This window comes from Botrytis deweyae, assembly GCF_014898535.1.
Source record: "Botrytis deweyae strain B1 chromosome Unknown BDEW_001, whole genome shotgun sequence".
Classification (NCBI taxonomy): domain Eukaryota; kingdom Fungi; phylum Ascomycota; class Leotiomycetes; order Helotiales; family Sclerotiniaceae; genus Botrytis; species Botrytis deweyae.
In genome coordinates this window covers 1,230,881-1,257,612 of record NW_024066208.1, presented here as the reverse complement: position 1 = coordinate 1,257,612, position 26,732 = coordinate 1,230,881, and the positions used below count along the sequence as shown (strand labels likewise).

The 26,732-nt window shown below is 41.8% G+C and overlaps 11 protein-coding genes across 11 annotated transcripts; 6 read left to right on the top strand and 5 right to left on the bottom strand.

Annotated features, from left to right (window-relative positions):
* Positions 1 to 102: 102 nt before the first annotated feature.
* Positions 103 to 1,433, bottom strand: EAE98_000372 (uncharacterized protein). Its single transcript, XM_038947990.1, has 5 exons — positions 972 to 1,433; positions 720 to 915; positions 577 to 663; positions 464 to 527; positions 103 to 410 (listed from the first exon to the last, which is right to left on the bottom strand). The coding sequence occupies exons 1-5, from the start codon at positions 981 to 983 to the stop codon at positions 179 to 181; spliced, it is 591 nt and encodes a 196-aa protein (XP_038815667.1). The 5' UTR covers positions 984 to 1,433; the 3' UTR covers positions 103 to 178.
* On the top strand, positions 1,412 to 3,942 carry EAE98_000371 (uncharacterized protein; the record flags this gene model as incomplete). The annotated part of the gene is made up of 3 exons (XM_038947989.1): positions 1,412 to 1,415; positions 1,715 to 3,131; positions 3,192 to 3,942. 3 exons carry the CDS (start codon positions 1,412 to 1,414, stop codon positions 3,940 to 3,942), a joined length of 2,172 nt encoding a protein of 723 aa, XP_038815666.1.
* Positions 3,943 to 5,646: 1,704 nt separating this feature from the next.
* EAE98_000370 (uncharacterized protein) lies at positions 5,647 to 6,905 on the top strand (the record flags this gene model as incomplete). Its single annotated transcript, XM_038947988.1, has 4 exons — positions 5,647 to 5,691; positions 5,781 to 6,161; positions 6,284 to 6,587; positions 6,664 to 6,905. The coding sequence occupies 4 exons, from the start codon at positions 5,647 to 5,649 to the stop codon at positions 6,903 to 6,905; spliced, it is 972 nt and encodes a 323-aa protein (XP_038815665.1).
* A 300-nt stretch (positions 6,906 to 7,205) lies between these two features.
* Positions 7,206 to 8,459, bottom strand: EAE98_000369 (uncharacterized protein; the record flags this gene model as incomplete). Its single annotated transcript, XM_038947987.1, has 1 exon — positions 7,206 to 8,459. The coding sequence occupies one exon, from the start codon at positions 8,457 to 8,459 to the stop codon at positions 7,206 to 7,208; it is 1,254 nt and encodes a 417-aa protein (XP_038815664.1).
* Positions 8,460 to 9,593: 1,134 nt separating this feature from the next.
* EAE98_000368 (uncharacterized protein) lies at positions 9,594 to 11,629 on the top strand. The gene is made up of 3 exons (XM_038947986.1): positions 9,594 to 9,960; positions 10,026 to 10,068; positions 10,121 to 11,629. Exons 1-3 carry the CDS (start codon positions 9,892 to 9,894, stop codon positions 11,344 to 11,346), a joined length of 1,338 nt encoding a protein of 445 aa, XP_038815663.1. The 5' UTR covers positions 9,594 to 9,891; the 3' UTR covers positions 11,347 to 11,629.
* A 1,166-nt stretch (positions 11,630 to 12,795) lies between these two features.
* Positions 12,796 to 13,218, bottom strand: EAE98_000367 (uncharacterized protein; the record flags this gene model as incomplete). Its single annotated transcript, XM_038947985.1, has 1 exon — positions 12,796 to 13,218. One exon carries the CDS (start codon positions 13,216 to 13,218, stop codon positions 12,796 to 12,798), a length of 423 nt encoding a protein of 140 aa, XP_038815662.1.
* Positions 13,219 to 13,952: 734 nt separating this feature from the next.
* Positions 13,953 to 15,026, bottom strand: EAE98_000366 (uncharacterized protein; the record flags this gene model as incomplete). The annotated part of the gene is made up of 2 exons (XM_038947984.1): positions 13,953 to 14,960; positions 15,021 to 15,026. 2 exons carry the CDS (start codon positions 15,024 to 15,026, stop codon positions 13,953 to 13,955), a joined length of 1,014 nt encoding a protein of 337 aa, XP_038815661.1.
* Positions 15,027 to 15,613: 587 nt separating this feature from the next.
* EAE98_000365 (uncharacterized protein) lies at positions 15,614 to 16,053 on the top strand (the record flags this gene model as incomplete). Its single annotated transcript, XM_038947983.1, has 3 exons — positions 15,614 to 15,772; positions 15,825 to 15,954; positions 16,007 to 16,053. The coding sequence occupies 3 exons, from the start codon at positions 15,614 to 15,616 to the stop codon at positions 16,051 to 16,053; spliced, it is 336 nt and encodes a 111-aa protein (XP_038815660.1).
* A 527-nt stretch (positions 16,054 to 16,580) lies between these two features.
* On the top strand, positions 16,581 to 17,654 carry EAE98_000364 (uncharacterized protein). Its single transcript, XM_038947982.1, has 4 exons — positions 16,581 to 16,742; positions 16,852 to 16,928; positions 17,007 to 17,303; positions 17,381 to 17,654. The coding sequence occupies exons 1-4, from the start codon at positions 16,725 to 16,727 to the stop codon at positions 17,448 to 17,450; spliced, it is 462 nt and encodes a 153-aa protein (XP_038815659.1). The 5' UTR covers positions 16,581 to 16,724; the 3' UTR covers positions 17,451 to 17,654.
* Positions 17,655 to 18,001: 347 nt separating this feature from the next.
* Positions 18,002 to 18,977, bottom strand: EAE98_000363 (uncharacterized protein; the record flags this gene model as incomplete). Its single annotated transcript, XM_038947981.1, has 2 exons — positions 18,479 to 18,977; positions 18,002 to 18,407 (listed from the first exon to the last, which is right to left on the bottom strand). The coding sequence occupies exons 1-2, from the start codon at positions 18,520 to 18,522 to the stop codon at positions 18,002 to 18,004; spliced, it is 450 nt and encodes a 149-aa protein (XP_038815658.1). The 5' UTR covers positions 18,523 to 18,977.
* Positions 18,978 to 19,713: 736 nt separating this feature from the next.
* Positions 19,714 to 22,577, top strand: EAE98_000362 (uncharacterized protein; the record flags this gene model as incomplete). Its single annotated transcript, XM_038947980.1, has 4 exons — positions 19,714 to 19,880; positions 19,942 to 20,178; positions 20,234 to 20,524; positions 20,594 to 22,577. The coding sequence occupies 4 exons, from the start codon at positions 19,714 to 19,716 to the stop codon at positions 22,575 to 22,577; spliced, it is 2,679 nt and encodes an 892-aa protein (XP_038815657.1).
* Positions 22,578 to 26,732: the final 4,155 nt, after the last annotated feature.

Below are 26,732 nucleotides of genomic sequence, written 5' to 3'. Positions count from 1 at the left end.
TTAGTTGTCGGAGTTGCTCCATCTAAATTCTAATATACCTGAGAACAGCCCTGAAGAGCCTATCGAATTTCAATGAACTCCAGATCCTAGACTCTTTCCTAAACTCCAGAAATGCATATGATATTGCTCCACATAATTGTTTGGGCCCCCTTGAAACTTCTTGAACGTCCGTTTCTCCTTAGTCCCACCATAAGCAAGGCCCCAATCCAACTTCTTCCATCGAAGCTACTATCTTGTAAGGCGCTTCAATTACTCGTGATTCCTCACTGTCATCTTGCTTTTCAGGGCCCAGTGGTGCTTGATCATTCCATTGCTCGGAGTCGACCCGAAATCGCACTGTTTCCTGGTTATCGAAGTAAAGTTGTGTACCTTCTTCGGTCTCCCAGATGAAAACTTGCTCATTGTGGTTGCTGGGTGATTGTTAGTAACCAAAATGGAGAAGGGACGAACGAGGCCGACTTACAAGTGTGAACCGTCTGGTAGCATTTTTGCGGGGACGAAGATTTCATCAAAAAAGTGAGTCCGAACTTGATATTGTTAGCGAAGCTTGATCAGCCTACACACGTATATACTAACCTCTAATACCACTCTCAATAGAACTGCTAATCCTTCCTGTCATGATTTCGAATTTGAAAGGTCTGAACACGACGATGCGAAATTCAACTGCTGAGTGGTTAGCAAAACATAAAATGCTGTGATGATTCCCAGGAACAATGTACCATTGACATTTACAAGACCATCACCATGACCAATCAAGCCTTCCGAGGCCGAGAGAAGATCATAAAAGCAGATACAAAGACCAATCTTCTGAATCACCTTGTTGGCATATTTAAGGTTGATGTTATCCTCAATTGCTTGACTAGCATTTTTCCCCAAATCTTGAGGCGCGATTTGAACTAAATCGGCAATTTTGGTCTTTGTAAAGAGTTAGAATATCATTTCTTCCCCCGGATTTGAGAAGAAAGACTCACGAGAATGAACATGATGATATACCGCGCTGATTGTTGGCCAAGTCAAAAAATGCTTTTGCTTCTTGTGCCTTGCTCCTCCCCTCCTATGATAGTTCTTTCCTTTTGTACGGCTGATGCTGCTTCAACAACGAGCCACCAAATGAAAGTGAATGAAATAAAATCAACCGAAGTAAAATAGAATAATGTAACGTGACTACCTAGGTAGATCAAGATTGCGTGGTTCCTCTGAATATTCACTTTTGCGAACCCATCAAGTAGGACAGTCGGGTATCATAGATTGAACAAAATTCAACTCTCGGATCTAAATAAAGAATCTTCTCCGACTACCTCAATTTTTCCTTCTTCTTCTACTTCTTTTTCTTCTACCAGATCAACTTTGTTCTTGAAAAGTTCTTTCTAAAGTTACCTGGGTATCATCAACAACGGAGGAAATACTCAAAATGGGTATGTTATTGTTTCTTCAAAGTTTTCCCAAAATTCACCCAAGATCTCTTCAACTCTGAGGTTCATGATCGAAAGATCGATGGAAAAGAGCCTTACATAATCCAGCCAAGCTCCCCTAGTTAGGGAGAATTTCTATTGGTTCATGTCGTGCGACAATTTCCACACTAAATAATAAGAGAGATGTCCTCCCGACCAAATCATAATTGCGCGAGGCGGCCTTCTTTTCCATCTTGCTTCATCATCCCTTTTCAATAATTCTTTCATTGAGCCATCGGGTTTCATCAATTAATACGTAGCAGCCCCCATTCCAATACTCGGCAATCCTTTTGGTCGATACGGTGCAACGAAGATCCAACCACCAGCACGAAACAGTTTGCGACAACTTTCAAACTCAGGGCCAACAGCTGTTCAGTACAGTCAACCTATAATCAACCAAACCCCTGCCGCGCAGAATATACATGTTCTGAAGATTTCACATTATTTAAGTCAACTTCCCGATCAACCTCCACCTTATCAACGCAACAACTCGAAGTCCGACGTCGTTATGGCTGGTACGCAGCAGTACAACTTCCCTCCCCCTCCTCCTCCTCCTTCAGGACCACCTTCTGTTGGATATTCTCAACAAAACCCTCAGTATGGATATCAGCAACCTCCTCCATATCAACAGACGCGTAATAATGGCCCCCCAAGAGGTGGAGCGCGAGGCGGTCACAATGGCCCTTCTCACTCACATCAAAATGGTTACAACGGTCCTCCGCAGATACAGGGTCCTCCAAGCGACCAATACAATCCGCATAATCCAGCACCTTACATAGGACCTCCGAGTGGCTCCCAAGGTCCTGGCCACAACGGCCCCCCTAATAATTATCCTCAGCAATGGCAACAACAGGGTCAGCATGGTCCACCTCAGCACAATCACGGTCCACCTCAACAAGCACACCAGCCACCACCTCAAGTTCCTCTTCCTGCGCAGAACTACCATCCAAATTATGCCCCACAGGGCTTCAATCAACAGCCACCACCACAATATGGTCCGCAGCAACCTGCACCATTTCAACAACCCTATGGCCCACCTTCTCAGCAACCACACCCTAGTGGCCCACCTCAACAATGGCAAGGTCCACCTCAAGGACAACATCAGTTCAATAATAATAGAGGTCGTGGTCGTGGCGGTTTCAACAATGGCCGTGGCGGTCATGAAGCACCTCTCATGGGTCCTCCGATCCGCATGGGATTTGAGAACGAACGTGGAGATCATATGGCTCAAGCGGGCAATGGTTTTCCTACCCCCCAATATTCCAATCACCAGACTCCCCCTGCTCCGTTTTCTCAGCCTGCTTATCAAGCATATCCCCCACAAAACTTCTCTAATGGAGGTCATGGAGGACAGCGTCCATCGCATGATTCTCATTCATTCAACTCCAGCTCTAATCGGGGCAGAGGAAATGGGAACTTTAGAGGTAGAGGTCGCGGTGATAATTTTCAATTTCGCGGTCGCGACAACAATCGTTCTTTCAATGGCAATTCACAATCTCCTCCAATGCATTTCAAGCCTGCAGGTGCAGGAGACAATGCGAAGAAGAATAAGAAGAAGCGCAGAACAAATACTCTTGGGTTGACACCAAACGGTGTGGATCATGAGGATAGCGATGATGAGATTGATGATGTTGATGAAGAAGCTCGTTTGGTTACTTTGCTTGGTCCAGATACTCCACAGTATGTTTTTGCAGGCCTAGAAGATTAGTTCTTCTTGTTCTTTTTGCTAATAAATTTTAGGTTACCTGCAGATCTCACGGCATGGCTGGCTGAGCGTAAAAGCCGCTTCCCTACGAAAGCTCGTAGAGAAGCCGCTGCTGAGGAGCTTCGCTTGAAACGTGAACAAAACAAGAATCATAAGTTCAAGAAAGAACCTGAAGCAAAGCCCACTAAAAAGGATGAGGGAGAGACCAAGCTCGAAAAACAGCAACGCAAGGCCGAGAAGCTCAGACTAGAACTTGAGAAAGCTGAACGTAAGATCAAACAGGAGATGTCCGGTGGAAAGCGCAAGCGTGAAAATGGCGACGAAGGCGATGAAGATCGTGGTCAAGTGAGTGATGATGATGATTCTTCATCTAATTCTGACTCGGGGAAACCGGAAACGATGACATCGCGCAACAATGGGTTTAATGGTATCGTGCACGCACGAGCACCGCCAACAAAAGCTCAGCTTCAACGTCACTGCAAGTACTATTCTACTGGTGGCACCTGCGGCAAGAAGGGCAAGTGCCGCTTCGTTCACGACTTAGACGTCCGCAATCAAGCTTTGCGAGAGAAGGAGCTGAATGGTGGTAAAATGACTATTGCTCAACGTCTCATTCTTAACGACACGGCCAAGGATGATTTGACAATCTTGAAGTCTATCAAGTACCTCAAGGAGAAGGGTTTGATGCCAGAGAACTCCTCTGTTGGTGCACCACCAGCAGAAGAAACCGAAACCAAAACTGAGGAAAATGATTACGCCGACGCACCCGAGTATGGAGAGGTTTGATCTTCTATGGAGGCATTTTTTCTGGGTTCAATCGGTTGCAATCTGTCACATATCGTGCACACCCGGTACCTACTCGATATGTATTGGTAGTCAATGTGACGGAGCAGATTGAAGAGATCAGGGAAAAGTCATTGTTTTGATGAGTTTGATGTTTTCACTTTCATCCATCACTATCGGCAAAGCGCGAGTACTCATCAAAAGTCTGATACCCGAAACCTTTATGCTAGGTAGTCTATACCTTGTAATTCTTGCTTTGTATTTCAATTTAGTTGATTGGGGGAGGGACCGGCGGAGAGTTGAGGGGGTTTTTCCTTTTTCTTCTTTTCACCTGTACACTTCCACAGTCCTTTGAGATCACGACTTCGTTGGCCTCTCGAGATTTCTTTATTCGCGCAGGCTTTTCATTGTATTAGTTACATTTCACTCCAGAAAAGCAAACATTTTTTCACATCATGACAATTTTCATCACATCCCACACAAAACACAATACTTGATACTCTTGTGCAAGTTTTACAGCTGACGGGTACGGAATCGATGGCAAGTTTGCTGAGAGTCACCAAATTGAATGTATTATAGTTTCTGTGGCTTTTTGGGAAGGTAATAGAGTCAGTGGGTATCAAATTTAATTAATTAGTCTAGAATGTGAGTTTGAAAAACAAAAAAATCATTTCTCAAAATTCAGTGAAGATGCTTGAATTGGCAGAGGTGCCAAGCAGCTTGGGGATATCAGATGATGGAGCTTTCAGAGAAACACAACCGATACTTAGAAACAGGCTTTCTAAATGAGTCTTTTATTGGCCCGTATACCTCTTGGACACTGTTGCGTAACCTCTTGTGATTGCTACCTTTTGGAAATGAACAACTTCTATTTTTCTTTTGCCTCAAGTGTTTACTTGGGCGGGAAAATCAACTCAACATAACAAAAGAAAAGAAAAGCCCAGTGGCTGTGAAAAAAAAGCTTCTGATTTCGATATAGATAAATAAATAAAATTGTCACTTTGACATGTCTTAATGGTGCTACATTCGAGATCTTCCTAGACCAGACTATTCATTCGCATTTGAAGGCTTATATAACTCAAATTACTGGGAGTTCTTGGGTATAACTCGAACAAGGTTACACGTTAGGGCGTTCTATTTGGCGCAGGAATTGAAGACAGGTTTAGATCTCTGGGACGAACTGGTTATAATTTCCTCGAGCAACTAATCAAAGTAAGACTTATCGTAGGTATGCTGTAGTATCCCTAAACTGGATAGCACAGAGTCGAAGTCCTAAAGCTGCCGCTAAATTACCCCGCACTGCGCAGCTTGATCTAATAAGTACGTAGATAATTAGCCAAGTGAAGTGAAGTCTATCCATGTGTCCGTGCAACGCATTCATCAGCTCGGCTATTTTGTCCCGCGCTGGTCCGAGTAACTGAATGGTCGTAGAGGATTTCAGCTTCTTCTCAAATTGGCGCCTGCAGGATGTGGCACGCTGGAGAGTTGCATGGCAGGGTAACTAAGGCTACTAGATTCCCTTCATCCCGTCGTTGAATTCGAGTATTTGTAATCTCGAAATTCCGCAGGTATATATTGTGCTATATCCTTTATGTGTGTTTTGGCATCCTTCAGGTATTCGATTGAAACCCTAGACCCTCCCCAAACCTGTAAATTCTTATTCCTATCCACGCTTCAAACTTTCAAACTAAAAAGATAAGCTATACAATGGGAGATTCATCCAGTGCAGATTACAAGCCCGAATGGCTCGAGGTAAATATCCCTTCCTATTTATCATGACAAGCTCCTTGCGACACGCCCCCTTCCCCCTCAAACTACATATTTAACTTCGATCCTCGCAGCTTGAAAAAGCTCTCGGCACCCGTCCCCTTCTCGTAGGCGATTCAGCCAACATTGAAGAGCAATTCAACGGCCTAGTCGCAGCGCTGAATGCTCAAAGACCCCCTCCCGACACCTCGGTTCAAACTCGTGATGCTTCCGCAGACGGAGTTCCGGTTCGTATATACACGCCTTCTTCAAATGCCTCCCAGAGTGGCGAACTTCCTCTGGGAGTGTATTTTCACGGAGGTGGATATTGCGTTGGAGACCTCGATTCGGAGGATGTGTGGTGTCGATTTATCGCAAAGAGTGTTCCTTGTGTGATTGTAAGTGTCGAGTATAGATTGGGCCCGAAACATAAGGTTCCGGTGATGTTGGATGATAGCGTCAAGGCTTTTGAATGGGTATGTATATAATTTCTCTATTTCCAATTCTCCATCTCCATCTTCATCTCTCCTCTCCTCTTCATCTCTCCACAATTCCCCGCTCTTCCCCCCATTCCCCAACAACTCACACCCCACTGCAGGCCTACACCCACGCCTCGGAGCTCCACGCCTCCGCCTCCCAACTCTTCACCATCGGCGGCTCCGCCGGCGGCGGTCTGGCTCTAACCGTCGCTCACGATCTCATCGCCGCGGGTAAGCGATCGCAAATCAAAGGTATCGTGGCCATGGTCCCCGTCGCCGCACACCCATCTTCGATCCCCGCGTCGTACAAAAATCACTATCAATCCTACGATGAGAATGCGCACGGCGTACCGATTATTGATGCGGATACGATGAATACGTTTTTTGGGGCTGTGGGGGCGGATCCGCAGGATCCGAGAGTGTGTATGTATTTGAGTTGTTATTGTTTGATATTTTTGATTTGAGGAGATGGACTAATATATATTCTGTATGGGTTTAGTTGTGACGCTCTCGAAACATTTGGAGGAATTTCCTCCGACTTATATCGCGACGTGTGGAAAAGATCCTTTGCGGGATGATGGTAAGGTGTTGGAAATGATGTTGAAGGATAAGGGTATCAAGACAAAGAGTAATTATTATGAGGGGGTGCCGCATTATTTTTGGCTTTTCCCCGGTATCAAGGGTGGAGATGAATTTTTGGATGATGTCAGTAAAGGGGTCAAGTTTGTCCTGGGTATTTAAGTCGCGAGATGTCATATCTGCTGAAGCATTTGCACATGTTCACGTAGTATCTGTCTGATGGTGGTAACCAATATTGTGTTAAAAATTTAATTTTTGTCTAATTTCCAAGCCTTGAAAAGGAAACCCACAAGACTAAATCATGCAAAGAAATCTATGTAAATTTGTTTTATCACCTAGATGTAGCATTTCGAGAGATAAGAGGTATTCGAACCATGCCCCAACGCCAGCGCCCACGCATTCGCAAATCCATTTGCGTGCGGCTCTTTTAACAAGAATAATATCCACGCCCCAATCCGGGACTTAAGAAGCATGGTTTTGTAGACCGTTAGAGATTTTAGGCCAGACAACAGCTTTCTCCAAGGCTTGCAAAACATCCGATTTCAGATCCTCTGCATCTTCAACTCCGCAACTGATACGGACTAAATCGTCGTACACACCAATGGCCTCTCGGTGAGCTTTGGGAATACCGGCATGGGTCATGCTGCTAGGAACTTCAACCAAACTCTCGACTCCTCCCAGACTCTCGGCCAATGTGAAGATGCTAGTCATTTGGCAAAACTTTTCTGCTGCAGCGGAACCTCCTTTGATACGGAAAGAAAGCATACCACCTCCCATGCCATCTCTGTGTTGCTTAAGAGCAATTTTTCGGTGTGGGTGGGAGTCCAAACCAGGATAGTTGACGGCAATGACGTGTGGTGAAGCCTCCAATGCCTTTGCTACTATTGTTGCGTTAACTGTAGCTTCTCTGGCTCGGAGATGCAATGTCTTCAAGCCACGGTGAGCAAGCCAACTGTCGAATGCTGAAGGGATGCAACCAATGGCATTTTGCAAGAATCCCAATCTTTCCTTCATAGCGTCGGAGTTGAAAGCAGCTACTCCCATCACTACATCAGAGTGACCATTGATGTATTTAGTAACAGAGTGAACAACAATATCAGCTCCGTGGTCCAATGGTTGTTGGACATATGGACTCATGAAGGTGTTATCAACAACAACCATTATGCCATGTTCGTGTGCTGCTGTAGCTACGGCTCTGATGTCCACAAGTCGCAGAGTTGGGTTGCTAGGAGTTTCAATCCAAATGAGTTTTGTCTCGGGTGTGATATGATCCACGACATCGACCTCAATCTCTGGTGTAAATGTAACCTTCACGCCATGCGCTTTAGCAACCTGTGTGAAATATCTGTGGGTTCCACCATAAACGTCCGAAACCGAAATGACATGCGAGCCGGCAGCTAAAGACTGCAAAATGGTGGCAGTTGTAGCAGAGCCAGAAGAGAAAGCTAGAGCATATTTTGCGTGTTCGAGAGCTGCGACAGCCTTTTCGAAGTTGTCACGATTGGGGTTGGAGCTTCTGCTGTATTCGTATGCGCCCACAGGTTTTCCGACGGCGGTTTGTGCGAAGGTTGTGGAGAGGGAGATGGCTTCGATGACAGCACCGGTGACAGGATCGTGGGGGGAACCAGCATGGACTGCTAGAGTACCAAATCGATGAACTGGAGAAGGGGCTCGTGGAGGAGTTTCAATGGGGTGATCGAAGTTTGGAACAGTCATTTTGGAGGGGTAGTGCGGGGTGATGAGCTCTTTCGCCTTTTTTCCTTTCCTTTTTTTCCTTTTTTCCAAATAATTTTATGCAACGAAAGACGGAAAGAAGTTTGATGAGTAGAAATTAGATTGAATGGAAAATATAGTAAGTAAAAATTGCGGGGAAGATCTAGTTAAATAGTTTTTCCTTTTAGTGTACTAGGAAGTACTCGGTAGAAGGGTCGACGAAGAAAATATGTAAGTGAGTCTTGGTAGATGGATCAAATTGGTAATAATGTAAGAAGGATGAATGTCGTGACGAGAGCTAAACCTTAATTTGTAAGGAACAAAGGGGGTAAATGTAGAGATATATATACTTATTTCCTTGGTCGGTATTGAGTCAGAGGCTAAAGCACGCAATTCATCTAGATGAGAAGAAGGAATGTTCACAAGGAGATATTGAGGTCAGAAAAGGCAGGAGGAAAGTTGGTCTTTGGCTGCTTATGTGCAGGCTCGAGAGTGAAAAGGATGTGTATCATATGAAGACATCATGACAAATCGATGTTGTACTTCCACCATTCGTATAGAGCCGCTAGCTATTATCAATCTTTTTCGTTGTGTTGTAACCAATGTACACACACACCTTTTAGGTCATTGGAGACCCAATTAGGGAGGTCGCTGAGGTTATTACGTAGTCGAACGAGAATGCTCGAGTAGGCAAACATAAGATCTGAATGTTATATTCTATTGTGCTGATGTTGAGTTTGAAGATATAAAAATGCGTTGTCGATAGGAAGTAAGGTTAACAAGTAACGTGACGGATTAAAAGTCGTGAGGAGATGATTATACAGAGCAGGTAGCTGGAGAGAATAGAATGGCTCAATGGGAAATGCCATCAAGGTGCGGTTTTATCGCTCGACCATGGTCACATGATGTCAAAAGATGATAGATCGTATGAATAAATTCAATAAACACTAGACTGATTCTCGATAATCCCACACCAACCGGCACTGACTCACGTGTTACTTTCATCTCAGCAACAAAAATTGTCGGAACTTTTCTATCCAGGAGGAGGCTGAGATGCTGACTAACTTACCTCCATCAGGAACCAATGAGATCGCGAACAAATGATCGAACAAGCCAGATGCCGCAGGGGTACCCTCAATTCTCGATGTTCCGAAGCCCCGATACTCAAGCACTTATTAAACAACGCTGGTGCGCTCGATGGTAAACAATCGTTGCAAATCGGGGATGAAATTTCCACAGGTATCTATCAATCACTTACTTTTGACCAGTATCTCTCCAACACCCACCAAACAAAGATTCGCACATATTTCCACTGAATGAATTGAACCAAGACCATCCCTTGTCAATATGAACATTTGTCGAAATAGTCAATCTGGTCGCCACCCCTGATAGCTTACAACTTCCGTATTAGTCTTTCAACAAGCAAAAACACAAGATGCCTCCAAGAAGATCGCATAAGAAATCTAAAGCCGGCTGTCAGAGATGCAAGCACAGGAAAATCAAAGTAATCAACCTTACTTATTATTGGGATCCAGAGATGGTCATGAGCACGTGCTAATTTGGAATTAGTGTGACGAAAAACATCCTTTGTGTGGAAATTGTAAAAAGCATGGTCCGTATATCTTCACTGAAGAGTAGAGTATATGTTGACAATGGCCAATCAGGCGTTTCCTGTGATTTTGGAGATATGCCCTCATCACCTGATTCACCAGCTTTCCAACCTCCAACGCTTGCCCATCAAAGTTCCGAAGGCTCGGTCAACCAAGCCTCATCACCGGCGTCTACCACTTCTTCGATAATACCCTTCTACCGGTCTCCTTCAATGACAGTCAGAGCTCACGGTAACTCAATGCATGATCGATCACTTGAGCTCAGGCTAATGCATCATTATACTGCAACGACTTCGAAAACTCTTTCTAATGATGAGAGTCAGGACGTTGCCTGGTCTGTGAACGTACCATCACTCGCTTATGACTCCCCATATCTAATGGATGCCATCCTTGCCGTTTCTGCTCTACACTTACGCATATTACAGCCTGACGATCGAAGTCTTGCACGTGCATCACATAGTTATATGGCATCAGCGCTTGCTCAATATTCTTCTCTTTTGAGCCAGGGCCCATCTCAAAGCAATGCAGAAGCGCTTTTCTGTACAGCTGCTCTCATCGCTTTCCAAGCATCGGCATCCCGTTGTGTCGAGAATGGAATCGATGGGGATTCTGACAGTGGTTACGTCCTACCACTCGCTTGGTTCCATTCTTTCCAGGGAGTTAAGACAATCGTTATTACTTCCTGGCATTGGTTACGAAATTCTGCTAAAATCTTTCCGATCATCAATGGGCAGCCTCCATTAATACTAGATTTTGATCCTGAGCGCCGAGGGTTCTTTGCTTTTTTGCTCGAAGGTATTGACCATGTATCGAACTCGGACGATGCCTCCATAGATGCAGATACAAAGCAGGCATATGAACATGCTGTTGCTATGCTCAACTGGTCTCATCAAAAACCAGAGCGAGCTCGAATTCTCAGTTTTGCGGCTACCGTAACACGTCGTTACATTGATCTACTAAAGAGACAGGATCCTCGTGCTTTGGTTATTGTGTCATGTTTTTTTGCTATGACACGTATTGTTGATGATATCTGGTGGCTCCAAGGTGTTGCAAAAAGAGAAGTGACAGGAATCTTTAGTTTATTGCCGGAAGAGTGGTGGCCAAAGATGGACTGGCCAATGCGAATTGCATATTTCGAGGGGAGGTTGGATGAGGATACATGGGGTTCTTGTTGGCATACAGAAGGGACGCCAAAACGGGAAGAAGGATTCAACGGCAATCTCATCTCACACATCGACATGTTGGCTAAAATCATGAATGCGGCACCACCACCAGACTAAAAGCCAATTTTTCACAAGTTACAAAAACCGAGAGTATCGGAATACGATATGCTTTCAAGTATCGTGGAGTTTTGGGGCCGTTGGCGTATTGGGAAACAGCTATCAACGGGGAAAAGCATCTTTGAAACACAAGCCCTTTTGGGGTACTGAATGCAATTATGAACAGTTGTACGGCCAGAAACACAGTCGGCATTTATGGTACATGTATAGTAGGAATGGATTGCCGTTCGGGCACGAGTTGAGGATTTAATATGTAATACTAAATTCATATCTGCGTATATCAAGCGCAATGGATGCTTCTATTAATACATACACTCGCATAGCTTTTTTGACCCCCTCTTAAATGAACCTTTGAGTCTCGCCAGACGAAGCTCCAACTCATGGATGTTCCCGTCCCGTGCATTGCCTCAGCTGGAAACCTCGCTCATCTGTTCCACTTCTTCGCTCCACCGATATTCAACCGCAACATATTTATATTTGGGATTTCGAATTCAATCCATCACTTCGTCTTCTTTACACATATACCTGTCTACATAGGTACATCTATACTTCGTAAAGTCAAAGCGTAATTTTTCGTCAATCTGATCGTCTGACGCAAAAGGCAACACTCAATGCATGACGTAACATTTTCCATCATCCATAAACGTGACAATGACGTTCCCCTATCCCATTCCATGTCGGATCCTCGGTTCCTACTCGCTGTTGCGCGCGGAGGATTCCAGAGCTCGACAGAATATTCGGCCGCGCGTTATCCCCACCGCCAAGACACTTACACACCACGACTCTAACCACAACACAATCGTGTCATGAGGCTTAACTCTCTGTGGCTGTACAATACGTATTTATTAGTCAGGGAAGCCGTGTTTGGGTGGCAGACGAGAGAAGTATACGGGGATGAGGGGAGGGGCTTCTACGGCACCGGTTGCCGAATGGCAGGATCTGGAAAGGGATGGGAATTGAGGGGTCTTGGGCTGCGCATCTATTCTTCCTTTTAAGCTTTTTGGTCGCGGCTGCATAGGTGCAATCAGGGTAGATGGAAATGAAGCGATGTGTACTCGTATGCATGCGTAACAAGCAGCCAAAGCAGGAATTTGAGAAGTTGGTCCAAGGTATGGATGATGAATTTTGGTATGTAGACTGAGGTCGGGATATTAAAGTGGGTTGGATGAGCGGAGGAATGGATGGTATGTAGGTATATATAGTAGTATATACCTCCTCTTGCTAGTTCTTCTGACTTATTCAAATATAAACTCAATTCCCCATCTTCAACTATCTGCCTATACAATAACAAATTTTATACATATCTCTCAATTATACATATACATAGATACAAAAATCACAATGGGACTCATCAGCAAAGTCATCCACAAGGTCGAGGGAAAGCACGAGCACGAGCATGTTCGTTACCCCTCTCCCCACAACAGTACTGAGTACTCCCGGATGTAAATGCTAACATACGAATAGAACCAAGCTCCCCCTCCTCAGCAACACCACATGGGCGGTAACGGAGGACCCCAAGGCGGATACGGCGGACCAGGTGGTCCACAAGGAGGATACGGAGGACCCAGTGGTGAACATTACGGCGGCGGACATCAAGGAGGTGGATTTGGCGGACCAGGTGGACACCAAGGTGGAGGCGGATTTGGAGGGGAGCACCAAGGCGGACACCAAGGAGGAGGATTCGGTGGACCAGGTGGACATCAAGGAGGCGGATTCGGAGGGGAGCACCAAGGCGGACACCAAGGAGGAGGATTCGGTGGACCAGGCGGACATCAGGGAGGTGGATTTGGCGGGCCAGGTGGTGAACACCATGGCGGAGGAGGATTTGGAGGCGAGAGAGGTGGACACGGTGGTGGTGGACGGGGAGGACATGGTGGATTTTAAGTGACAAAGTTTTGAGAGAGATGGAGGGAGATTGTGATACCAATTTAGTTTGTTTTTATGACTCGTCTTTTATATCACGATGAACATGTGTGTGTATCTTGTCATTGAGAGACGTGTCTTCTTTGTGCTTGTTGGACCTCGACATCCTTCGAAATAGAAGAGTATAAATCTGGACATCTGCGTAGAACGTCAACGTTGGGACGAGTACATATTTAGGTACCAAACAATGAGGATAACATGTAGAAGAGATAGTAGTAAGATATTGAAGTATGGGTGTTGACTGACACTGAATTTGATGGCACCACACCTTTGCGTGTATGTGTGGCTAAGTGGAAAGATGGATTGAGTTGGCAGTGACAACTTGACATCTTAATATTTGAATGCCACCACATATTTCAAGCTCGGTCGACCAAAGATAATCGTGAATTTTGATGAATTAGAGTAAACAATCATGTACACGCCATTGGTGCCTTTCATTATAATAGGATCCTCTAGTAACCATAATGCGCTGCAAAGCATAGAAAGTAGGACTACCACCGAAGTGGAAAAGCAGCAAAGCAGCTTCCAAATATGTTACGCCTGCAATGCCTGTATATCTCGTCTTCCCATCCCAAAACTCCAAATCGCTAAACTCAAACAATGCATCCATCCATAGCATTCCTGAAAAAGTTCCCACCCGTAGAAATCCCTAAGAACCATAGCCAATACCCTTAACCGATTCATCATCTTCTGGACTTGGCCATAGCTGCAAGTCGTGCTCGCTTTTCAGCTTTCTCCTTCTTGAGTCTGTTCTCTTCGGCAAGAGCTTCAGCATCCTCCTTCCTGGCAATAGCAGCGGCCTTTTCTTCTTCTTCATCGACTTCGAACGTGGCTGCTTCCATATCAGAAGATACATCAGATGCATAGTCATCCTCCTCGACTTCACCCTCCATGTCATCTTCATCCTCATCCTCATCAGTAGCATAGTAGCGATCGAGGTTCTTTCTACCATTTTTATATCGGTCGTTGCCACTACGAGCGGAATATGAAGGTGCACTTGGCTTGTTAGCAGTTGGACCACCACCTCCTGGCCTTGGGCGAGCAGTCCCGGTGTATCCAGTCGTTGCTGTTGCAGCTTTTTTGACTTTCTTTTCAACAGCTGGTGGCGGAGCCTTGGCACCAACAGACTTCGTACCATTCGTGCCACTCTGTCCATTCCGAGCGGGAACCTGGCCAGGTCTTTGAAATTTGGAATTTGGTTCTAGTCCCTTTTGAATGGTTTTCCCCTTTTGAGTCCTTAGTTTATCCGACTCTCGCTTTGATGGTGCTTTCTCGATGCGTTTGTGTTGAATCTTTCCAACCTGACCCAAAGAAGCCTGTGCAGCTTTTCCCCGTGCCAAAATCTCCGCATATGAACCTTTCTTGGGAGGTTTTGTTGATTCGGTGGACGATGGAGGTGGTGTTGGCTGGCCGTTTTTGAAAGTGGTGTTGGCGGTATTAGCCGAGCTCGGAGTTGGTCTTTGTTGTTTCGTGTCGATCTTCATCCTGCCCATACTCGTATCAACAGCTGTAGGACGATGCGCTTGGGTCATTGGTCTCGATATAGTAGCAGTGTTTGGCCTTTGAAGTTTGTCAACCGGCTTTCTCAAGTCATCGTTTGCTTTCCGCTTTGGCGGAAGAGTGGCGGTCGGCATCGTCATTGTTGAATCTGGACTTGGGCCCCCCGAAATCTGGGCGAGAAGATCACCGATCTTGATTAAGTCAGTATAATGATTATCTAGAGTGTGAACAGATGCGCAAAGCAGACGTACCGGCATCTTGAATGATATGCTTGTGATACACCGAAAATTTGAAAGAATGAATCAGAAGATGATGGATGAACAACTCAAACGCAGATCGCGTGGATTTCCGACTTCTTGTAGTGCATCAGCACATGAAAATTGATAAGTGTGGTGCTAGCAGCAGGAATAAAATTTGAAAGCGCCAGATAACAAATAACTGCGCCTTCAGATAAAATTGTGGTATCTGTCTTATTCCTTTGAGTTGTTGTTGAGGCAATGTGAAAAGCAAACGGGCAGACAATCGCAAGGATTTAAGTCCATTTCGTTATCACGTGTCTGACTTGACAGGAGTAGCTTAGCGTCACGCCATTCGCCCACACAAGAAACTTTTTGATTTTAATCGAATCTGAGATCCACAATCGTGTCTTTCACAAACTTCAAAACTCTCAGAACTTGAAATTTCAGTCTCCGTCTCTTGCGGTTAAATCGATTGATATACCTGTTCTTTAACGAAACAAATAAATGTAAGATCCTCCTCACGCTGAATACTTCGCTGCATTGTTTTGCGCACCAAGATCATCTTTGAAATTGTAAACTGACAAGATTTGTGCACAGCATTCAAAATGAAGTATCTCGCTGCATACCTCCTCCTCACCATCGGTGGAAAGGCTTCCCCTTCCGCTAAGGACATCACCACCGTTCTCGAGTCCGTTGGAATTGAGATCGACCAAGAGCGTCTCGATACTCTCATCAAGGAGCTTGACGGAAAGGACATCAACGAGGTCAGCACAATCGAAAATGCGCACATGTACAAATATCTGACGTGAAATTTAGTTGATCGCTGAGGGTTCCTCCAAGTTGGCATCCGTCCCATCTGGTGGTGCCGGTGCTGCCCCAGCTGCTGGTGGAGCTGCCGCTTCCGGTGGTGCCGCTGCTGAGGAGAAGGTTGAGGAGAAGGCTGAGGGTATGTTGTGCTATATTCTCATTAATAGAAAGCCTACTAACCCAATAAATAGAGAAGGAAGAGTCCGACGAGGACATGGGTTTCGGTCTTTTCGATTAAGCAGTCAACTGACTTCCCCACGGACTCGACGCTCTCGACCTACCGGAACATCATTTCGAGATTTCTGGGAGAAATCGTGCGGGCTTCGCCCATTATTTGCACGCCATATGGGATGGATTGTATCTCGCGAAGATTCCCATGACAAGCATATATTCATGCAAAATAGAGCAATAAAGACGTGATTCTTCAAACATCAGCAGCATTTTAGCAGGACAAATATTTATATGGTGTGATATGTTGTGAATTGATGCGATGTGATGTGCAAATGCGAATAATCTCGTAGAACATCTGTAGTTAAATGCTTGCCAACAAATACTGCTGGAAAACCTTCACTTGTGAAATCAAGGTTATCTGGAAGCCGTACTGAACCCCATATTATCCTCTACATAAAATTCAGATGCCAATCAAGGCCACTCATAATCCTTTTATCTACTATCTGACACCCCTCCAAACACCCTTGTTATCCTTGATTTGATACGGCATCGATATTTGCATGGGGAAAAGCACGAGGCTGAGAGGTCATCTGGGATATTTGCCCTATTTTAGCGCCGAAATCTAAGCGAGACCAAAATTTGCAAACTTTCTGGCACTTGGACTCAGTTTGGCGGCGAACAACTCCTTTACGACAACTCCATCCTTTCGACAACCTTTGAAAGAACCCAACCGCAAAGATGGCCGACGAAGAATATGTGAGCAATTGATTATTTTTGTTTTGGATTTCTGAAGCCAATTTCTTTGGAAATTATGGAGGCAGCTTGGAATGAAATGGGAGGCTAACCAATTTTTCCAATTTAATAGGATGCCCAAAAGGCTGCCGAGATCAAGGCAAAGAGAGCATTCCGCAAGTTTTCCTACCGTGGAATCGACCTCGACCAGTATGCCTACCTTAACAAATCCACAACATGAATATCAAAGGGGATCTCATAGTAGCTAACCCTATATTCTTCGAATAGACTCCTCGACCTTTCCTCCGACCAACTCCGCGATGTCGTCCACGCTCGTGCTCGCCGTAGGTTCAACCGTGGTTTGAAGCGCAAGCCTATGGGTCTCATCAAGAAGCTGCGCAAGGCCAAGCAAGAGGCTCAGCCAAACGAGAAGCCAGATTTGGTCAAGACTCACTTGAGAGACATGATCGTCGTCCCAGAGATGATTGGCAGCGTTATCGGTATCTACTCCGGAAAGGAGTTCAACCAAGTCGAAATCAAGCCTGAGATGGTTGGTCACTACTTGGCCGAATTCTCTATCTCTTAGTAAGTTATTTCCTATTATGTTCTGTGCGAAAGCTTGAAGTTATTCGCAATGGAAGCTCATACTAACTCCAAAACAGCCGCCCAGTCAAGCACGGAAGACCCGGTATCGGTGCTACCCACTCTTCCCGTTTCATTCCTCTTAAGTAAATTACTCGGATACATTTACGCTGTATCATACTGGTTATCAAGGATGGATGGTTCACATATTTGCATGGGATATTATGGCACATATGCCTGAGATACCAACCTTCTGCTTGACTACGGTCGGAACACAGCTATAATTAATAGCGAGCAATGGGCAAATATGAAATTACGTCAAGAATATTAACCTTCTTCGTCGCTTGGTGTGAAACATGTGAAATTCTTTGTCATTTTGCCCGAACTTGGGCAGTTCCCATCCTTTTTATGCAGGCTCCTCTACACCTCATGATATCCTTTCAGTGGTTGCTACCATCTTGTCCTCTTCCATAACCTTGGCCTCAATGACCATTGGCCATATTATTTGGATTACGAAAGCATAGATTCCCTGCCCCCAATTTCCATACTGCCAAAAGACCTCTTCCATGAACCCCGTTGGAACAGCTCCTGTCTTCTTCGTTGTGTGCCACTAATACCATGGCCCACAGCGGATGGTCCTTTCAGCAGCTGATATTCCCCCTACTATGCTTGCACCAACAACCTCGTTTCGTCACATGGCATCAATCATCTGATTGGTAGGTGGCTGCATCCTTTGCTTGTTTTAATGCAGAAGTACCCTCGCCTTGCAAATCAGATAGCAGTAGCTGAGAGTGATATGGACAATAGCTTGTGAGGTCTAGAAATGGTGGGATATCCGCCGAAAGTGTCTGGCGGAAATCGTCCAAAGACGTCCCAAATTGCGCACCGATCCCTTGGAGATCATGCTGCCTATCCTGAGAGCATTGATGAATCAAGTGGTGAGAACTCTGATATGAGGAAGGGTGTACACGCTCGCCAGATATGGAGGCATTCGTGAACGAAAGCTGGTCTTGTGATAACGTCGCAGGTTCGACCACCACACTGTCAGAAGATATATGAGGTTCGGTAGTGGCTCTCGAGAAATAATCCCTTGAAGTATGTTCAGGCCTACATGAAGACTGTTAAAACCGCTATCTCAACACAATAATCAGAAGAATACCAAGAATCAGGTAGCATACCTTTCTCGGGCCTCGCCTTGCCCTTTAATCTTCACGGGAGCCATTGTCCTATAACTACCTAGTGCAAGTCGCAACCAAGGTCTTTGGATTTGAATTGGGAAAGAAGAAGAGATCGAAGAACGGTAAAGATGTGTAGATATAGGAGTGGAGGGGACAGCTATATACAATACTTGGTAGTTGTGTTCGGGCGTGATAGTCTCGGAGCATAACGCACCCGTATTCCACTCTTTTGAGAAAAGACAACATATCTGGCAAGCCTCAAAACTGACATTTGACGTAGATGTTCCAGATCTATTGCTCTCATGCAGTCTAAACTACAACCTATAGGATCTGTGCTACTCGGGTCAGAGTATACATTGCCTAATCCCTCAAATTCTTCACCTGTTCAGTGTTATGATCCTGTTTGTTGTGGCTTCAGCCAATAATATGTTCGGGCGAACACCCCAAGAATTTCCAGAATCTCTACGTTTCTGACCTACCTAGGAGATCAATCCATATCTTGGCACTTTTAATCGATGATGATCTAGTTTACAATTTCCGAGGAAGGTCACATTCGAATCACAGCAAAAGCATTGAATTCTTGAAATTTTGTTGTAGTTTTTCATTGGGTACTCTTCCTATGTTCATGAGCTGTGACATTATCAGCAGCCGCTAGTGATTATCTTCTTCCTGGTTGGGTTGTGTTCTTTTGTCTGAAGTAAATGCTGGTCGTCTGGAAATGACTATAATTCGCTGTTCTACTTTTGTTTTCGGTTAAAAGAATCCTTGCTCAAAAGTTCTGCTCACCCTTGTCAGATGACGCATTGGAAGCTGCTTATGCGAGCTGTGTTTGCATAATGATCATTGGCCATTGTCCTTTTGTTCACGCTGTGTCAGATAGTATGCATATCAATGCCCCTGAGGCTGTTCATAAGTGGGTGTGAGTATGTAACGTTCTGATAGATTCCCATTGGCCATTGCTTTATTGTTCTATTACCCGCCCACTCACCGAATGCACAGTCGGCAGACGTGGTGCTCCCACCATCGGCTAGCTAAAGACGCCACTGGCAATACCTAAGCAAGCTTCCACATGCTTTTTTAATGACTAGCGAAACTTTCTCATGTACTTCATCCTTTCGAGCATTGATATGGTAGCATTCAGCCTTGTGAGTTCTCTATATAAACAGACAATTTCCCCTCGCATATTTGATAATAGTCTTAAGGATCTGTATTGAACACATCATTTTCTCTTACTCATGGCTTCGAGCATATCGCAAGAACTCGACCCTTACTTCCTTAGCGTTCCTTATGCCAAAAGATGGGATCTATTTCAGCCCACAATACGTTCCTTATACGTCGATAACAATCGTAACGTAACAGACGTTGCTAGAATAATGAAAGAAGATTACAAATTCTCGGCTCTGTAAGTGAAGACTACTCACCATGAATGGGCTAGGCACTTCATACTGACTATGTATTCACAGTGAACACCAGTACAAGTACTATCTGAAGAAATGGAACTTGACAAAGTCCGTCCCTAAAGAAAAAAAGGAAGCTGCCGTCACTGCCCTCGGAAAACGCGTCCGGGATGATAGCACATCTACTACTGTTATTAAATACAAAGGAGGTGAGATAGACAAGAAGCGACTTCGTCGACACATAGTTGAGCTAGAGAGGACACACAATAAAAACATGGCAGTACTATACTCAGGCGGAAATACGTAATATTTAAACACGTTTACTACATTAATCATTGATTACTGATACTGTTGCTAGTTTCATACGTTGGAACTTACCATATCGTGCATTCTCGTCGTCAACATCTGCAGCAGCCAATCATCGATCCCCATACTGGACAACAGACTCGACGCCAAGTGACATCTCTGTAGTCAGTCCAAGTGCCAACAGGATCGGAGGCAGTCCTTTTATTAACGGCCCATCTCTGTCAGATGCGCCATCTCCTACTGTGCTTGTATTAAGAGGAAAATTTCAGCGCGAAAGAACGGATCTTTTTCTTGGTGGTGATCACGAAAAGCTTTTACAGCGTATGGGCAAACGAGAGAACATGTAAGGCACATATTGCAACAGGCTACATATGGCCCACATAAATAGTAGCTTTATCTAACATTATCTTAGGACACTAACAACATGGCTTTATCAATTTTGGCTATTCTCCTTCAAGACAGCCAAGTATTGGGGCGTTGGGCCAAGAAACTGGACGTCAGATATTCTCGAATTTGATCGCTATCGAGATAAAGTATCACCATCCTTGTCAAATACGCCAAACTTCAATGGAGAGATACCAGCAACCCCTAGGAGTAGCGCTGCTATTGATGTCATTGGTGAATCATCGGATTCAAACCGCCATCCAGCTCAATTATGCCGGTGGGCCATTCATGCAAACATCGGTGTCTATTACTCAGGAATATCGAGTCCTGGTTCTGTCTACTCAGAGGGCTTGAGCGACAGCGAAGACTCGGAGAGTGGAGAGCCAGAAAGTGAAGACTGGGAGAATGGAGATTTGGATACCCGTGACCCTGATACTTGGAAGAGATGGCAAGCCAATCGCAATCCCACCAACTTTGCGAGAAAGCTGAAAGCTGCGTTGAAAAATAATCTCTTCAGTAATATTTGCGCCTCTGATCTGCCTATCACTACCACATCATTGACAGAAGCTGCGAAAACTTCATCTTCTGCTTTATTGATGGAGTGTTTTGGTTTCGCCATCATGACCAGGAATCCGAAGCTCTTTTGGAAGATTTTGCCCAGAATCGAAACTACAGTAATACAGAATAGTAATTTATACCCTTTACATCTAGCGACCAGCTTTTTAGATGGGTCTAAGACATGTTGCATTATTCTCGACGCATTGGTGAATCAGATGGGCATTTGCAACTCTGTACGCAAGCTCTTTATCAACGATCGTGGCCACACAGTCTTGGATAATCTCATGATGGCAATCCTGAAATCACATACGTCTTGCCCACCAGTCACTGTGGACGATTCTTTCAAAGACTTGAATCATTGGTCGGGAGAAGAAGTTGACATTTGTGGGAGATGGGATGCCGATTCACCGTGCGTCCGCTCTCACTTAGCTGAAGGGAATGCTTCCATCCCAATCGGTTGGAAGCACATGTTCTGTCATACCTCCGTCCAAACCATTTGTCACTGCATCGGCCGTATTTTTGGACCATCATACGCCCCTAAAATTGGTACACCAAGCGGGCTTTTTATGAAACACTGTCAAAAGTGTGGACACAAACTCCAGCTATTACCCCTCCACTCACTTGTTCTGGTAGCTTTTCATCTTGCACAAAGTGGGTGCGAAGACGAGAATCTTTTTGGTATACTTGCAGTTCTGGTGTGTTTTTTAGCAAATGGTGCAAATCCTCTTGATCGGGCAGCTATCTCGATGAAAGCGCTTAGAGGTCAAGATAACGCAGATGAATGCAGCCATGAACTTCTTGAGCCAATTGATATTGCGGATAAGATCCCCAGCACACTTATGTCATCATGGACTTCCGATGCAAGATTGGGATGGAGCGTCTTTTGCAGTGTTTTACGCTACGCTGGGAATGAAAGAAGATCCAGCGAAGTCACAACGCGTTCAAGTTTGAACCCTATGAATCGCGGCGACGATTTCTCGGCTTTTCTAGAGTATGGCAGTGATAGTGACGTCGACATGAATGAACGAAGTGGGGATAGAGATGAAAATGAAGCGGAGACGGAAACACATTCTCCAGTATGCGACCACGACGAACCGAACAATAACTTCTATGGACGAAGCGATGTTGTAGGAAAACTGTGGGCAGCTGTACAAACCGAATTACTAACTTACCGCCGACTGGAAGAGGGGGATAGCTGGCTATCAAGTAATTTCGACATGCGTTCCCTCTTAGATGGCATCCCGCTTGGATTTGTATCACTGCCCCTACTGGAAAATGATATGATGAACCCGTTCTGTCGATGTGGAAGATTTATCAATGTTCAGGATGAAGCTTGTGTATGTGTTAATGAAGCATGTAGTCACTACTTCTCCAATTTGGAAGATTGGGAAAGAAGCGCGTATATTGCGATTCCGGAAGGTGGAATGTACTATGAGTACGCTGATGAGGATTAAGATATCGTCTTTCTTCGTGGAGATACAGACAAGGACGATCAAAGACTGCAAATTGATTAAAACGCTTTCAACTTTTCACAAAATTTCTTTTTTAATTATGATCATATAGCTTTGAAATATAATATTCCAAGCTCAGTACTTTTATTTAGACATTCGCATGAAAAATAGTCTGAAGGTTGAATGTATACTAATATATTATTATACGGCGAGTTACTCTCACCTCAAAATTTGAAGACGGTTCCACGGTTTCACTCTTTCATCCCTCGGACTCTAGCTTATGACAACTAGAACGCAATTCTTTGTTTGTATTTTAAAAAAACTCTAAGAAAAAGTTATTGTAAAGTTATAGAATCTGTCCTCCGTCTTGCTATGAAACCTAGCTTAAAATAGCTAAAATCTAGCTATTTAACTAGTTTAAGAAATTGTTTATTATACACTTGATGTTGGTTTGAGAGAGATACAGAAGACGTGATTCCCACTATATATAGGCCCCTAAATGTCTATTTGTATTCAATCTAAGGAGCTAGCTAAATAAGGGAAATAGTAGACCTTATATAGGCATTATTAAAAAAGCTAGTCTCCTTTGCTTTTATCTAATAATCTTAATACAATTGCTATTGTATTGAAATGAATCCTTTGAAATAAATTCCTTTGAATGAATTCTCTTGTTTATATATTCGGAATTCTCTTTTATAGCTTCAAATATAATAACTAAAAAGAAATTCGTGAAATCATAAATATCCTTTATCTACCAATTAAAATCCCTAACCTCTTACTAGCAAAACCAATCCCTTCCTTCCCTTAATCCCATTCTATCCACTTCATTACCTTGATATCAATCTTATTTGTATTAATCAAAAGAATCATCAATACCCTTATATTTATTATTATCTCTATAAATCTTAAAGAAATTAATAAAGCAACGATTCTGATTGTATTAATTATTTTCCTAGCAATTGGAATAATCAAAATAATCCCTATTTCCATTACCTCTACTATTATCTCTACTACTATCTTTACTACTACCTCTATTATCTCTACTACCATTACTATCTCAACCATCATTCCAATTACTATTATCATTATTATCATCTGAACCATCATTATCATTAAATGATCTTGCAGAAGTATCGATCAATGAAATCCTAGAATCTAATAAAGATATATTTCATATATCCCCAGATTGAAATGGAGATTAGAATGAAACTGATTCTTTTATTATATCAAAAGAAAAGATTAATACAACTTTGCTAGGTTTTAGTAAAGTTAATTAATTAGTTATATCACCATCTTTAGATTCAAAAGATTCGACTTATAATTTCAAATTGAGTCCGATAAGGAGGTGAGTTTATTTCATTAATACAAATAGTTATATTTCAATAAACTAATATTCCAGAAATTGATTTACAATCTAATCGTAATATTTATTATAAGCAAATATTTCCACAAGAGTATTTTCGATATTTATATTGATATCAATATAAACTCCATAGCATTACAAGACTATACAAAAATTATATAATATTAGTTTATCAATATTCCTTAATATATTTTTGTAAACACATTTGAAATTGGATGTAATTGTATTTTAAAGAAATATATCAATAAGTCGAGTACCCTACTTTCGGGCCACCCCCCTTTTGGGCCACTTTTTATACCAAAAATACACCAAAAATGGAATTTATAACTTTCTTATTTATGGATAGAATTTAATGAAAATTTGTACATATATAATTTGAATCGATTTAAGCTTATTCTGAAATTTTTAGATTTTTAGGATTTTTCTGTATTGAGAACTAGAGCTTCAAAACATCGATTTTTTAATTTTTATGGGAATCCCATACAAATTTAGAAATTCTAGAAAATCTTTAATAACTTTCTAATAAAAATTGCTAAAAATAAATTGTAAAATTTTATTATAAATTTATAGCATATTCAATCTAATAGATTCAGAAAAAATAGAAAATCTATTATAAATAAATATTTATAGAGGTACCCTCAAAATGACAGGGATTATTTATATGACTCTAAACTCACCGTATACTATATTTCTATATCTGTTAATTTTTTTGAATTTTTTTTTGAATTTCTATATAGATTCAAGTTTAAATATCTTAAAAATATATATCGTTTTCTTTTAATAGTTGTTGTTAAAAAGTTATTAAAGATTTTATAAAATTTCTAAATTTGTATGTAATTCTCATACAAATTAAAAAATCGATGTTTTGAAGCTCTAGTTCTCAATACAGAAAAATCCTAAAAATCTAAAAATTTCAGAATAAGCTTAAATCGATTCAAATTATATATGTACAAATTTTCATTAAATTCTATCCATAAATAAGAAAGTTATAAATTCCATTTTTGGTGTATTTTTGGTATAAAAAGTGGCCCAAAAGGGGGGTGGCCCGAAAGTAGGGTACCCGACTTAACCCCTATATTCAAATACACAGTTTTCCTAAAAAGAAAGTATTTATCGATATAATACTTTGTTCTCAACCTGAATACATATCCTTTATAGAACTACCTAACTTTATTGAGATTCTTTGAAAAAGTATAATCCTGAAGTTTTTCTTTGAATTCCAAATCCTTAGTTTCTTGTAGAAAATCAATACTATCGATTATTATATCGATATATCCTCCTATACCAGTAGATTGATCGAATGGAACCAGTTTCTTGCCAGTATCGGGTTTTTTATTAATTTCGGATTTCTTACCGATTTGTTTAAAGCTAATACTAACGCTTACCCGGAATATTATAATACTAACAACGGGAAGTAAAAGAAGTAAAAGTGAAAAGGTATTTCGAATAAGTAAGTAATTTGTAATATCACTAATTAGTATTGATTTGAGAGAGATACAGAAGATGTGGTTCCCACTATATATAGGCCCCTAAATATCTATTTATATTCAATCTAAAGAGCTAGCTAAATGAGGAAAATAGTAGGCTTTATATAGGTATTACTAAAAGAGCTAGTCTCCTTCGCTTTCACCTAATAACCTTAATACAATTGCTATTATATTAAAGTGAATCCTTTGAAATGAATTCCTTTGAATGAATTCTCTTGTTTATACACTTGAGCTCATCTAATTCAAGGCTATATAATATTATATTGAAAAGTAAGTTTCTTCAAAAGTAGAAGCTTTTCAATATATTACTATCTTTAATCATTCTCGTATATAGTAGGGAATATTATAAATCAGAGGATATAGTATATGATAGCGAATTACTAGCGTTGAATAAATACTCAAGGTAAGTAATAATTAAGCCCGAAGCTAGATAAAATTGAGTTTTAATATAAAGAAATAAAGTTAAGAAGATTTGATAGAATTTTATTAGAATAATAAGAATATAAGTATTGAATGTTCTAATAGACTCGAATTAACTATTACTCTAATATTCTATTATATTAGTTTACTTATTGAATATATAATTAATAATTAATATATAGTTAATAGATATAGTATTATTATACTCTTATTATTAAGTAAATAAATATACTATTAATTATATCTAAATAAACTTTTATTGAAAAAAACTTATTGAAAAAACTTATTAGAAAAACTTATTGAAAAAACTTATTAGAAAAACTTATTAGAAAAACTTATTAGAAAAACTTATTAGAAAAACTTATTAAAAAAACTTATTAGAAAAACTTATTAGAAAGACTTATTAGAAAAACTTATTAAAAAAACTTATTAGAAAAACTTATTAGAAAAACTTATTAGAAAAACTTATTAAAAAAACTTATTAGAAAAACTTATTAGAAAAACTTATTAGAAAAACTTATTAGAAAAACTTATTAGAAAAACTTATTAGAAAAACTTATTAGAAAAACTTATTAGAAAAACTTATTAAAAAAACTTAATTTATTTCTAATAGGCATAGAGAGGATTGGGTTATAAAAGCTGAGTTGTTATTAAGCTAAAGCTAAGCTACTTAAATGTATCGGCTACGTCTGTTACGTAAGCTATGCCCCTAGTGCATAGCTAGCATGCTATAATTTCTATATCTTTTTCTAATAAAATTATTTCTATAACTTTTTTATAACATCTTTTTATTATAAAAAATTTATTTAATAAAATAATAAAACTTTTCTTTATATTTCATTTCGTTAAATATTATATAATAATCTTTAATCTATTATTCAATTCTTA

What these genes read in the sequence shown, in the direction of transcription:
- EAE98_000372 (XM_038947990.1), bottom strand. An exon ending in TGGTCTTGTAAATGTCAATG is followed by an intron (nt 664 to 719) that starts GTACATTGTTCC and finishes ACCACTCAGCAG; the next exon opens with TTGAATTTCGCATCGTCGTG. An exon ending in TATTGAGAGTGGTATTAGAG is followed by an intron (nt 528 to 576) that starts GTTAGTATATAC and finishes AACAATATCAAG; the next exon opens with TTCGGACTCACTTTTTTGAT.
- EAE98_000364 (XM_038947982.1), top strand. An exon ending in CGTGGAATCGACCTCGACCA is followed by an intron (nt 16,929 to 17,006) that starts GTATGCCTACCT and finishes TTCTTCGAATAG; the next exon opens with ACTCCTCGACCTTTCCTCCG. An exon ending in GCCGAATTCTCTATCTCTTA is followed by an intron (nt 17,304 to 17,380) that starts GTAAGTTATTTC and finishes ACTCCAAAACAG; the next exon opens with CCGCCCAGTCAAGCACGGAA.
- EAE98_000368 (XM_038947986.1), top strand. Translation starts at nt 9,892, where the DNA reads ATGCCTCCAAGAAGATCGCATAAGAAATCTAAAGCCGGCTGTCAGAGA. An exon ending in GCAAGCACAGGAAAATCAAA is followed by an intron (nt 9,961 to 10,025) that starts GTAATCAACCTT and finishes ATTTGGAATTAG; the next exon opens with TGTGACGAAAAACATCCTTT. An exon ending in TGGAAATTGTAAAAAGCATG is followed by an intron (nt 10,069 to 10,120) that starts GTCCGTATATCT and finishes ATGGCCAATCAG; the next exon opens with GCGTTTCCTGTGATTTTGGA.